The sequence below is a fragment of the Corvus kubaryi genome, unplaced genomic scaffold (assembly GCF_017639235.1).
Source record: "Corvus kubaryi isolate FWS band 111438036 unplaced genomic scaffold, C.kubaryi_AGA036_p1.0 37395, whole genome shotgun sequence".
In the NCBI taxonomy this organism is placed as follows: Eukaryota; Metazoa; Chordata; class Aves; order Passeriformes; family Corvidae; genus Corvus; species Corvus kubaryi.
The window spans coordinates 3,212,475-3,225,187 of NW_024581134.1; the positions used below are offsets into that span (position 1 = coordinate 3,212,475).

Below are 12,713 nucleotides of genomic sequence, written 5' to 3' on the forward strand. Positions count from 1 at the left end.
TGTCCGAGGGGTACTCCTGGCCATTGCAATGCTTTCAGCTTACTCCTTTGGGAGTAAGAGCAATGGGTGTTCCTGCATAAACTCTCCTGCAGCGCTCCAGACCCTCCACTGATAAGACCTTAATCAGCACATTTCATGGAGTTGTTCAATGAGTTGTGCCGAAGCTGTCAACAGTAGTGTGGAACAGGACCCGCTGAGCGCGGAGGCTTCTGCCTAAATTGGCAGTTGCTATGTCACTGCAGAATGCCATCACCTCCCTGTAAATCAGCTTTCTCAGGTCCTTTGCAAGTGGCAGAAGATCAGAGGGGTCCCTTGAGATCCCGGGCAGTGACAGATCAATTCAGTGATGGAGAAAGTTCAGAGTGCCCATCGTGCATCCTGGCTCAACAGGAGCTGAGACTTGGAGCAGAGGGTGGGGGGGGGGACATAGCTGTGCTGTGCTGTGCCACCGGGAGGGAGGGGGAAGATGGAAGGCATCAGCCCATCCATCTTCAGGTGCCATCAGGCCTGTCTGGAGCCTCCTTTCATCTGCTGCTTTAGCAAAGTTCAGATGTACTGCTTCGGAAGCATTTCTCTTGGCTCAAGGCAAGAAAGCACTTTTACTTCTGTGCCTCCGCCTTCAAAGCATGCCCCGGTGTGTCAGCCGAGCTAGCCGTGGTGACCGGGATGTGTCTGTTCGGGCTTCCTCTGCCGGGAAGGGAAAAGTCCCTTTTGTCCGAGGGGCTCCCACAGCCCCTCGCTCAAAGGCGCGGCGATGCACGAAGCTCTGCCTCCATCTCCCGGGAGCTCTCCCTGGACTCTCCGTCTGCCTGGACGTGGGCTGCCTGCAAACTCCTTTGCGCTGCGACGCGTGACGGCCCCGGGGCCCCTTCCCCCTCTCCCCGCGGCGGCATCGGAGCCGGCAGGGCCCGCCCTGACCCCAGCCCGGCCCCCCGCCCCGCTCTGCTCCGCTCGCAGTCTGCCCGCCTCTTGCCGGCCTGTGCGGACCTGCCGGGCCGGGGGCACACCCAGGAGGGTGTGAGCGCAGCGGGAGCCGAGTGCTGGCACGCATGGGCCCGGGGAGAGCCCAGGCCCGTGCTCACCTGGCCCAGCTGCGGGAGCCCGACGTCTGCGGGGAGCAGGTATTTTGTCCCGGCGTGGCTGCCCCGGCCGTGGGGATGCTGTCCTGCGCTGGCAGGGCGGCACGGGGAGGGGGTGATCATCCCGGCTCTGCGGGAAGCTGAGAGGGGGAAAGAAGGGGGTTGCCCACGCTATTCCCACGCTCTGGAGAGCAGGAACGGGGAGCCCAGGGCTGGCTGCCCGGGCATGAGACTGAGAGTGGGGGATCTGGGCCAGGCTGTGCTGCTCTTACTGGTTTGGGTCACTCTGTGCCCCATGCTGAGCCCGTGTTCTGTCCTACGAGGAAAGGGAACAGCGGGGTTAGGCACCAGCTCCTGCTGACCTGCCCGTGGCACACAGCCTGGGCTGGCTCGGCTACACCAGGGCAAGGGGATCTTGACCTGTTCATGGCCACCAGGTTGTCCTGTGCGAGCACTCCTGGGGCATGGAGGTCCTTGTGAGGCTACCAGCATATGCTGCCGTGTGACTGTGGCAATGGGTTTGTCACCCCTTCAGATTCCCTCTGCCTCCCACACTAGGGCTGTGGCGTGCTGCGGGGGTTGTTTGGTGGGAGCTAAAGGAGGGGTCCTTCAGCCGTGATGGACCCCCAGCTCCCACTCTGCTGCTCTCCCACTGGAACCGGAGCAGAAGCTGAGCTGGGTCTGATGTGTACCCAGCCCTGCTCTGTCTGGGACCTGTGCCCTGCGCCAGGGGTGTTGCGCCATAACTACTGATGCTACTGCTGCAGTCGCACTCTGAGCCGGAGAACGGGGTGGCATTTCCCCTCCAAACTCTCCGGACAGTACTGTTGGGGTAGATTCGTGACCAGTCCTGTGCCATTCTCTGCCAAGCTCCAGTCCTGGCAGCAGCAGTCCCTTGGAGCAGTTGAGTGCTGAATTACAGCTGGTGCCCACGGCCACTCCTCCTGTACTGTGTACCCTGCGTGGGAGCCTGCCAGCAGCTGCTGACACCAGTGTTCTGCCCATGTGAGCAGTGGCAGGGGACAGGGTGACTCCAAGTGGAGGCTGGTTGAACCCACTGATCCCTGGTGGAAGTGGTGGCTCTGCTTCTGGTGATAGCAGGGGTAGGGGCCTGCAGCCAGAGCCCCTGGGCATCAGAAAGGAAGTATCTGGTTCCACACCCTCCTGTACTTGTGTTAAGGCTGACTCCCTCAGTGCCATCACTGAGCAGGTCACAGCTGCTGGTCTGGTCCCTAGAAGGTAGAGGGGATGGCAGATGTTGGACTCTGCTTTGCTGCTCATCATCCTCTGTGCCTTGGCTGGCTGGACCTGCTGATGGCAGCCCCCAGATGTCCCCCAGCCTGCAGAAGCTGCCTGGCCAGGGATGGGGTCCTGCTCTTGGGGTGGTACCTGCCTGTGCGTGACCCTGTGCTCTGTGTGGGTGCTGGGGAAGGCTCTGCACCCCAGCCCTGGAAACCCCCATAGTGCTGGTATTTAGGATTAAGGTGACAGGCTGGGGTGCTGCCCTGTTACAGGGGGAGACCACGCTGACCTTGGCCACAGCTAGGGCATGGCAGAGCCACTCTGGTCTGGCTGGCTGGGCCTGGGAGGAACTGGCCTAGCTCTGCTCCCCCTCTCCACAGCCCAGATTGGAGTGGGACACAGCTCCACGAGGCATGCCATTGCCTCCAGCACTGGAGAGGATGTGGCTGGGAGGATGTGGTCAGCTGGCTTTCATGCCTGACTCTGTGGTCACAGTGAAATGAGAGCCAGGCTTAATCTGCAGGGTGATAGTGTTGCATAATGTGCCTGGCCTGTTGGGGAGGTTGCAGTGAGGAGGAGGAGCATCTCCACAGCAGGACAAGAAATAGTAAACATGGGATTTCTCTGGGTGGATCAAGGGATACCTCGTTCTGGGGTCCCTGCATCTCCCAGCCAAACACCAGGAATCTGGGGATCATAGCAAAGCATCCAGGCCCTCTCCCCTTGCCAGTGCTTGGGGAACTCAGAGGTGGTCCTGCACCCAGCCTGGATCTCCGTGACTGTAGAAATGGGCTCCCCCCATAACTGCCTCTCACCCACATCCCCCCCATAAGCACTGGGACCAAAGCCATCCAGTGCCTGCTCAGCTGCAGCTCGTGCAGCCACACTTGGGATTCCTTGGAGTGCAGGTTGAGATAAGGAACTACCAGGATGGTGCTGCATCAGCAAGGACCTGGACTTAGAACGGGAACTTTGTTGCATGTACCCCCAGCTGCAAACAGGAGTCCCAGGCTGTGGCATGGGGCTGGACAGTCCTTGCAGGTGGGAAGCCTGGGTGCGAGGTTGCTGTCAAGCTGACTGGCAAGGCTGCCTGCCCATGGAGCCTGCACAGTGGTCCTGGCTCCCAGGCAGAGTGCTGAACCCTGGGCTGGGGAGCAGGCCCTGCTCCCTGCCAGCTCCAGGCATGCCCCAGCTTGTTGGGTGAAGGGTCCCAGCACAGCCTGCTGAACAGGTTGGGCTGCACCCTGGGCTGCTTCTTTCCCTGGCACCATGCCTTGCCTGGGGACACAACCAGCAGCCCCACGATGTCCCAGCACTCTGGGCCACCTGCCAGGGTACCTGGATACAAAATGCTTCAGTGGGGTGGGGGCAGTGTGTAGGGAGGTCTGTGCCAACACACTGTGTTGTATCCCCCACAGGACACCTGACCTTTGCTCTGGGACAGTCTGCTGCTATGGCAGACCCCCCTGGCTGCTGCTCTACCTGTGCCACCTGCCTGCTCTGCCCCTACAGCTGCCAGTGGATCACTGCCAAGAAGGAGAAGAGGAAGGGCCTGAGAACCACCAAGGTGATACCTGAGTGATGCTGACCTAGGGCTTGCCAGCCCCTGTGTGGGAGTCTCAGAGTGGTGGCTGGGCTGGGGAAGGGCTCTGGCTGGGACGGTCAGCCCAGACACTGAGCTGCTGACCTCTTGCTGGTGCTCGTGCTTCCCAGGGCCGAGCCCCAGGAGAGCTGGGATGCTACCTGGCACCCTCGCTGTCCAGGGACTGCCCTAGCCTGGAGCAGTGAGAAGGTGAGAGCTGTGTTCCTGCTGGGTGACAAGAAGGGTAGAGCAGCGTTAGTGTGCATCTGCAGCTCTTGCACGTTCCTGGATCGGAGCAGAGCCCTCGGGCTGAGTGTGGCAGCAGGTCCGGGCACCTGGCCAGGCACGTGGGAGACACAGTTCCTGGGCTGGGTGTGGCCCCACCAGGAGGGTGTCCCCAGCAATTTGTAACCTGGGAGTGGTGGGGCCCTGGGATTCTCTGAGGTCTCCGACTCCCATGGGAGTGGCTCTGCTGCTGCTTGTCCTGTCTTGCCTGGAATGTACAAATAAGTCTGGGTTGCTAGGTGTCCCTCTGGCACCTGTGGCGCCCCTCACCTCCCCTACACACTTGGGACTAGTGGCTGGGGACAATGTTGCTGGACGCAGTCTGCCGATTCACCAGGGCAAGGGCAGTTCTGAGGCACTGCACCCCTCTCTGCCCAGCCCACAGATCATCCAGCTAGAAGGGAATGGGACCTTGCTCCCTGTCCCTTCTTATGTCCAAAGTCCCAGCCTGTTCCTAGGGAGTGCTGCATGGGAAAGGAGGCAGTGATTTCACAGGGGCTATCTTCCCCATCCTAGCATAGGCAGACTTTTAGTTTGTTGTAGGACATGCTCATCCATCTTTCTGTAGCGTGGGTCCAGCTAAAAGAGCCAGCCAGGGTAGCTCTGGTCCCTCTCCATGGGGCAGCTCAGTGCCTGCACCCCTGGGCCAGTGCCTGCTGTGACCCCCTGTGCTCCCTGCTGCTGGCTGGCTCATACCAGGGGTCTCAGAAACCTGGCCAGGGGCTAGGTGCCCTGAAGGTGTGTGTATAACTCTCATCTCTGGCTTCCAGTGTGACTGCAGTTGGTTCCTTTTCCTCTTCTGCGTCTTCCTCTTCACACTGGTGTGGCTCTACTTCGCTATCATCATCCTCAATGATTTCCACAACTTCAACGAGTGAGTAGGATCCCACATCCAGCCTTGTTCCCCACGTCACCCCTGCCTCTCTGACGCTCCCCTTTGCTGGCAGATTCATCTTCAGGGAGAGGAAGCTGTGGCTAGACTGGTCCCAGGTCCTGCTCATAGCTACAGCTGTGCTGATCAGCTACTCGTCTGTGCTGCTGGTGAGCCCTCCTGATCCCGCTGGGCTGGGGGGATGGATCTGTGCTGAGCACAGGCTGCCGTGCCCTGGGCAGAGCTGGGAGGAGCCTGCAGCATCTGCAGCTGGGTCAGCCTGAGCACGGCCAGAGATCCTGCCTGTGCCAGGGGGCCCGAGCTTCTGTGGCTGAGTCCAGTGGCCTGTGAGGGCTGAGGTGTGGGGTACAGCCCAGCTCTGACAGCTCCTTGCTCTTGCAGGTCCTTGCTTTGTGCCTGCAGCTCTGCGGCCAGCCCTTGAAGCTACACTGGGTGCACAAGGTGAGAGACTGGGAGTTCAGGGAGGTGGTGCCTGTCCTGGCTGCCCTTGCACCTTCAGAAGCTGGGACCAGCCTACTGAGGCTGTGTATGGCTGCTGTGACCCCACTAAGTGGCTGTGTGTCTCCGCTGAGCTGGGCTGCAGCTGTCAGTTCCTCAGCCACATGTCTCTGGGATGGGAATATTCCCAGTGCTCAAAGCATCGAGCACAGAGCTCAGCTGGAAACCCAGATGGGAAAAGTGGGGTATCAAGGCTTGCAGGGGCCCATGAGGAAGGGATGAAGAGGACTCTGCCTAGCCTGCAAGATGCTGTGTGCTCCCCTAACTGCCCTGTGCCCTGCCCCACAGGTCCTGCTGATCCTAACTGCCCTGGTGGTGGCTGCAGCCTTCACAGGGCTGGGAATAAAGTGGGCGGAGGAGTGGAAAAGCGCTCGTGTCTCCCTGCAGGTGAGTCACCTTGATACCAGGGACTCCCCTGCTGCACCCAGTGCCTGGCCTGTGGGGTTGAGCTGCAGGGTGCTGACTGAAGCCCCGAGCATGGTTGTGTACACTGGGGGTTAATTCCCAGCCCTTGACTTCTGCTGCCTGGCTAGGCAAGGTGCTCCTTCTGCTCTTGCAGTCCTGCCTGGAGCAGCTGCCACCAGACTGATGAATGGTGGCTGGAGCAGAGCAGGGAGTCTCTTCTGTCCCCCAGGAGCCTGTCCCTCCCTCCCTGGCACTGTGGATCTTCCAGCAGTACTGGCTGCAGTGGCAGGTCCTTGGCATTGGAGCCATGTGTATTTTGGGGACGGGGACTGGTGCTGGCTGACACCCCGTTTGTTTTTGCCTCCCCAGGCAACAGGTCCCTTCCTGCACATTGGAACTGTGGGGGGAATGACGCTCCTTGCCTGGCCCCTGGCCAGCTTCATCTACCGCACCCGCAAGACAGGTAATCCCCTCCAAGATCTCCTCTTGTCACCTTGGCTGGTGCCCTGCTTCCTGCCACCCAACCAAGCAGCACCGTTGGCAGAGTGGTGCTCAGAGAGCACCAGTGCAGTGGGAACAGGTCCCCAGTGTGGTAGGAATGCCTGCTCTTGGTTGCTTCTCATGACCAGCCCTTGTTGCAGCTTCAACCCTCCCTGCCTTGCAGGTGAGGGAGGGCTACAGGTGGCAGAGTGCTGCAGAAGTGCTGAGTTAGGATGCAAGGACACGTAGTGGGCCAAGAATAAATCTGCAGTGTTCCTGAGGCTGGGGATGCAATGTTTGACCTAGGGCAATGACAGGTTAATGCCAGCTGAAGCGGCCTTGGCTTGTTCCTAGTGACCTGAAAAATTCTTCCTCTGTACCTCATCCCCTCTAACTTCTGTCTGCCTGCAGGTCTCAGGGTGTTTCTGCTGCTTGTGTACTGTGCAGCGATGATTGCACTATACCTGGCTCCCTTGGGAATCACCTCCCCTTGCATCATGGAGGAGAACCAGCTTCCCCCCAAGCCAGCCCTAGTTGGCCATCGAGGAGCACCCATGGTGAGTGACCAGCACCCTGGCAGTGGTCTGAGTGGGTGGGGCAGGCTGCTCCCCCAGGAAAAGCCAGGCTGTGCCTGGCTGCAGGGCACAGATCCTTGTGGCCACAGGCCTGGACAAGCTCTGGCCAGCCCAGAACAGTGGGGTCCCCACAGCAGCCAGGGCAGCTTAGGCTTGGAGGATGGGTGAGCACAGGGTGAGGAGGGAGGTGCAGCAGCTGCAGGACAGAGCTGCTTCCTGAGCGCTACTGGACCAGGAGCACGTGACTCCCAGCAGAAAGCCTGGCTGTGTAGTGTAGGCTGGGAAGCAGGGATGAGGCAGGCTCTGGCTCTATCCCCTGTCCTTTTCCATCCCCCATGCCCAGGTCACCCCAGTCTCACTGTGGTTGCCCTAGAGCTCAGCCAAGCTGCTGGGCGCATCCAGGCGGGTTGAGTGCCTGCCTGCTGCCCCATCCTGCCCATGCTCTCTGCACTAACACCATTCCTTTTTCCAGCTGGCCCCCGAGAACACCCTCATGTCACTGCACAAGGCAGTGGAATGTGATGTGCAAGTCTTCGAGACAGATGTCATGGTGAGGTAAAGGTGCTCAGAGGGAGGAAGGGGTCTGTGTATCCTGGGATGTCACCTCCCGCAGGGGGCATTCTGGAAGACGCCTGGAGGACTGATACAGCCTGCATTTGGATGCAGCCCTGTTCAAAGGGCTCTGCCACTCCCACCTTCCCAGTATGGGACTAGCTCCAGCTTGGTGTCCCAATGATTTGGGAGAGGTACTGGGTTTCTGTCCTCCCCATGCAGATTGCCTTCCAGGGAGGGAGGCTCCATCGGGGGAGGGGTACTGCTTGGAAAACAGACCCTGGCTCCAGTTCATCTCATGTAATCCTGTTATTGGGACAGCTCTTTTAGAGAGCAGGGAGCTACTTGGTTCCTGGCTTGGTCTCTAGGTACACACTTTTGTGTAAAGGGCCACAAGTAGAATAAGGGTGGGCGGTTACTCTAGCAGGTGGCTGGGAGGGGGTAGAAATGCCAGGGCAGGGATAAGAAACGAACAGCTTGCAACATATGGCTTTCCTCTGTGCTCCTTTGCCAGTGCTGACGGGGTCCCATTCCTCATGCATGACGAGGAACTCACCAGGACCACCAACGTGCAGGCTGTGTTCCCTGACAGGGCTGCCCAGAGCATTGCCTTCAACTGGACAGATCTCCAGCAGCTGGATGCTGGCAGCTGGTTTCTGGAGGTCAGGAATGCCCTTAGGGTGGTTGGTCAGGAATGGGGTGAAGCATTAGCCCTGCCCTGGGGCTCCAGAACCTTCCCTCTGGAGCACTGGTCCTGGCAGACACCTGGACAGGGTGCAGAAGTCTGCACAAATCCCTTGGGTGCGGTTATGCCCCAAGCTGGGCTTTGTTCTGACTCCTCAGCTGAGTCATGGAGGAGGCTGCTTTGAGAGGGGATGTCTCGTGTTTGCTCTGAGCTGCACAGCCTGCCTGGGCTTGAAGGCAGCCGTGGCCAGGCTCTTCCCCAAAGGTGACTGACTACTGCTGAGCAGCTTTGAATGCCCACAGGTGTTGGGGCTGCTTGAATTCTGCTGTTAGTGGGGAGAAGGGTAGAGGTGCCCGATGGATGTGCACAGGGAGGATTCCTGTGCCTGTCTGCACTGGAGAGCACATGGAGAGGCCAGTGTAGGAAGCTGAGAGTCAGAGACAGTTTGGGACGTGGAAGCTTACAGGTGGTCTGCCTGTGGTGACTGCCCCTCTCTCCCCCTTGCAGCGGAGGCCATTTCCCACTGTGCAGAGTCTTTCCCCTGCTGATCGCAATGAGACAACCAAACAGAGGATCCCATCCCTGGAACAGGCTCTAGAGGCAGCCAAGCAGAGCAACATCTCCATCATGTTCGACCTCCGGCCTGAGAACCACAGTGACTACCAGAACTTTGTCAATGTCACCCTGGGAGTGATTTTACAGTCAGGCATCCCACTGCAGCAGGTGAGTTGGTCACCACCCCGCCCCTGCCAGGCCCTGCTGTCACACCCTTGCCTGGTGGGAGGTGCCCTGCCAGCCACACAGAGCATCCCTGACACCCCATACACCACATCCCCGTGTGTGATCCCTGTTGGGCAGCCCTGCCCAACTGTGGGGTTCTCTACCTGGGAGAAGTTGCCAATAATTAGGGTTTAATGCCTACAGCTTCAGACCCCTCTAAATACTTTGGTTTCCCAGCACTGTGCACCCTGGTGTGTAAACAATGACTCAGTCTAGGGAGGGGACCAACACTGCCAAGCACGAGCAGGAATACAATGCCACCTCCCCCCACTCTACCACAACTCTCCCTGCAGCTCTTGGACTCCTGCTGCACCCTCCTGTGTTCCCTTTATGCTTCCTCCAACCTCTGCAGCACAGGATACGTGCTGCCCGTAGGGGATGAATCAGCAGTCAAATCACCTTTCTTGGCCTTTTGGGAATGCAGAGCAGGAAGGGATGTAGAAAAGACTTCTACTATAGTGCTGATCCAAGGTGCATTCTTGCTGCAGAGTTGGGTCTAAATAGATTCACTTCTTGACTCTTTAAATGACCCAGAAAGGACTTAACTGTTGCAGATTTCCTAGGCTGGAACTGCTTTCTCCCTTCAGTGGAACCTGTTGTGCTTACTTCTTGGCTAGGGCAAGCTCTTAGGAGACTGTCCTGGCTGAGATCCTCGTGGAGGAGCTGAGTGTGGAGATGGAGGGGCAGGAAGCAGCTGTCTAAGCAGGCCATGTGTGCCTGGACCTGCGAGGGAATATTGGAAGAGAGCAAACTCTCTGGAGCACCTCTCCTCTGCACGTGCTCTCTGGCTCTTCCCTAGGTCCTCTGGCTTCCAGATGGGTTCAGGGAAGATGTCAAACAGCAGGCCCCAGGTGTCCAGCAAGTCTACGGCCGGAAGAGACTCAAGGATGAGAAGGAGCCAGTACTGCATGTCAATCTGCCCTACCAGGACATGAGCTCTGAGGAGATCAGGTGAGAACCCTTTCCCAAGTGCCTGGGAGTTACGGAGGTCTGGGCACTGTCCCAAGGACCAAGAGAGGTGAGGGCCAGCTGAGGCTGAGTGCTGGTGTGCTGCTGGGAAGGGCTGGGTGCGTGGCTTGTGCACAAATGGCAGGGCTGGTACAGAGAGGATGGAGTTGGCTGCAGTCCTCTGTCCTCTGCCTTGCCAGCAAATCTGCCCTGGGTCTGCATCTCCAGACAGTCGCTCCGTGTGGCTGCAAGTGCTGGATCATATCCCAATTGTACAGCCCTCTCTGGCTGTGCAGTGTGGTGGCACCCTGCTGTCTCCTACTCTGACCACAGCTGTCCCATGCAGGCAGTACCGCCAGGACAACATCTCTGTCAACTTGTATGTGGTGAACCAGCCTTGGCTCTTCTCCGTGCTGTGGTGCTCAGGGGTGAGCTCTGTCACCACCAACGCCTGCCAGGTGCTGAAGGAGATGAAACACCCTGTCTGGCTGCTTGTAAGTGACCCCTCCATCCTTCACCCTGCCCCACAGCCCTGTGTGGCAGGCACTTGTGGGTGCCTTTCTGCAGCAGCCCTGTGCAGCTGCCTGGAGGGTGTCTTCTGCTCACCGCTGTACTGGCATGGGAACATGTGACCCTGTAAAAAGGACTGGTGGCACAGCAGGCAGGGCTGTGCCACAGCACAGCATCCCTAGCTGGTGTTCAATGGCTTGTCTCATTGCCTTGCAGCCCAGCAGCACATACCTCATGATCTGGATCGTTGTAGACTGCGTTTCCTTCCTTATCATCATCTGGGCCTTCGTCTTGCTGAAGTAGGTTTGATCCCTTTCCCCCTCCCCAGGCAGGTCTGTCTGGGGAGATTGTAGTGTGCCCTGGGTGGCTGGTGCAGATCTAAACCTGCTGCCACCCTCTGTGGACTCAGATCCTGGGCAGGTCCTCTCCTGTCTGGCTAAGTAAGACAGAAGTGTGTGGAGGCAGCTTTTATCACCAGGCAGCAGCTAAAACTCTGCCCCAACCCTGCTTCGAGCTGCTGGATGCCTTAGTTCACACTTCCTAGCCCACTCTGCACCCCAGGGCTTGGTGGGCTGAAGTTGGGGGATCCTGATCCTGCTCCTTTTTACCAGTGCTGCAGGCACTGAGAGCAGTTCCCTCTGGGACTGCGGGGCCCCACAGCCTCCAGCTGGCAGCTCAGGGGAGGGAACGGTGAGACCAGACTTGCATGCTAACATCGATCCTATTCCATCTCCTAGGAAATGTTCCCACAGAAGACAGCCAGCGGGTGAGTGCACACGGAACGAGAGCTTCCCTCCCTTGGAGCCAGGCTCTGCCTGTGGGACTCTTTTCTAACAGGCAGGCAGCTTTCTTCAGCCAAACGTGACGGAGTGGTTTGGGATGGCTTGGGGAGGGAAGGGAATCCCAGCCCAGGGAGTTCCTCCTGTCTTGCCCTTAACAAACAGCCCTGTGGGACACCACTAGGGAATCCCACATCCCCCAAGTATCCTCAAACCTGCTTTTCAGGCTACTCTGCCTGTCACTGCTGCGGGATGGTGGCTGCCCACAATGACTGGTTTTTTCTCTGTCTCCTCAGAGTCTGAGACGGATGTGCTGCTCACAAAGATCAACAGCTTGATGCAAGAGTGACCCCTCTTGCCTGCGTCAGCCGTGGGGAAGGGCAGCCAGAGCCCTGCACAGCTCAAGCAGGGAGCACTCCTCAGGCCAGCTTCGAGGCTCCTTTCCTTTTCAGACTCCTTCATGAGCCTCCCTTCCACCTTGGCCTTCCTTGCTCCTTTTCATGGTGCACAGCTGCCCTCAGCTGAAAAGACTTGGAACTGGGTTCTCATTGCCCACTGGCAGCAAGGAACTAAAGCTTTGCAGGGGTTGCCTAGGGGCAGAATATTTATCCAGCAGTGCTGGAGCTGAGGCCTCTCCCTTGGGGTTTGGACAGGAGCAGGGATTTGGGTCGCTGTTTGGTGCAGGGGGTGGCCTGTCTCTGCCTGTTGTCAGCAGCTCTGCAGCCAGTGATGGGGCACCTGGTTTAAGGGCTGCTCCCCTGGGAGCTGCCCTGTCCCATGGCTTGAGGAATAGGAAGGGGGGTGCAGAGTGGCTTGTCACAAGACAAAGGAGAAGCCGAGCTCTTCATCCTCCCATCCTGAACAGAAATCCTGTCCCGGCTGCTGCTGGCTTCATGTTCACGGGACAGGGTCCTGGCACTCCATGCAGCAGTTAATGCCTGTTGCTCGGGAGAGAAAAGGAGTAGGGCTGGGGGTGGTGGGTAGCAGGGGCTGGCAGGACCACGCTCACGCTCCTGCTGCTGCTCCAAGGCAGCAGAGGGAGCGGTGGGACTCGGCATCGGTCACATTGCAGCACGGCCTTGAACAGGGAGAGGGGTATCGTGTCAGTTTGACTTGTTGCTGTCTATTTATGTCAATAAAGCAGAGGAGCGGCAGACAGAGCCCGCAGGGGTGCGGCGGGCACGCCTGCGTCCTCCCTTCCGCACCTTTCCCTGCCGGCGGCGCTGCCGGCCCGGAGAAGGAGCCGGCGCAGCCCGGACGGTACCGGCCCGGGGCGGGCTCGTTCCGCGTCGCCTCCGTGCCACGCACTGACGGCACGGGGAACCGGGGCGGGCGGCCGGGCCCTGCGCAGCGGGCAGGGAGGGGAGGCCGAGCCGGGCGGGGCTCCCGGGGCGCAGGCCGGGCCTCGGAGCCCGCGGGGC

The 12,713-nt window shown here is 59.2% G+C and overlaps 1 protein-coding gene across 3 annotated transcripts; it reads left to right on the forward strand.

The window, feature by feature from the left end:
* Positions 1-953: 953 nt before the first annotated feature.
* Positions 954-12,446, forward strand: GDPD2 (glycerophosphodiester phosphodiesterase domain containing 2). 3 transcript variants are annotated; one of them, XM_042040171.1, is made up of 16 exons: positions 954-1,121; positions 3,740-3,888; positions 4,959-5,062; positions 5,136-5,229; positions 5,462-5,521; positions 5,867-5,965; positions 6,353-6,446; positions 6,875-7,020; positions 7,511-7,593; positions 8,183-8,252; positions 8,783-8,998; positions 9,855-10,006; positions 10,350-10,497; positions 10,730-10,812; positions 11,251-11,350; positions 11,589-12,446. In XM_042040171.1, exons 2-15 carry the CDS (start codon positions 3,775-3,777, stop codon positions 11,345-11,347), a joined length of 1,560 nt encoding a protein of 519 aa, XP_041896105.1. In that variant the 5' UTR covers positions 954-1,121; positions 3,740-3,774; the 3' UTR covers positions 11,348-11,350; positions 11,589-12,446. The 3 variants fall into 3 exon arrangements, with proteins under 3 accessions (XP_041896105.1, XP_041896103.1, XP_041896104.1); XM_042040169.1 differs by having other exon boundaries at positions 956-1,121; positions 8,105-8,252; XM_042040170.1 differs by having other exon boundaries at positions 957-1,121; positions 8,105-8,252; positions 11,251-11,279.
* The last annotated feature ends 267 nt before the right edge of the window (positions 12,447-12,713 follow it).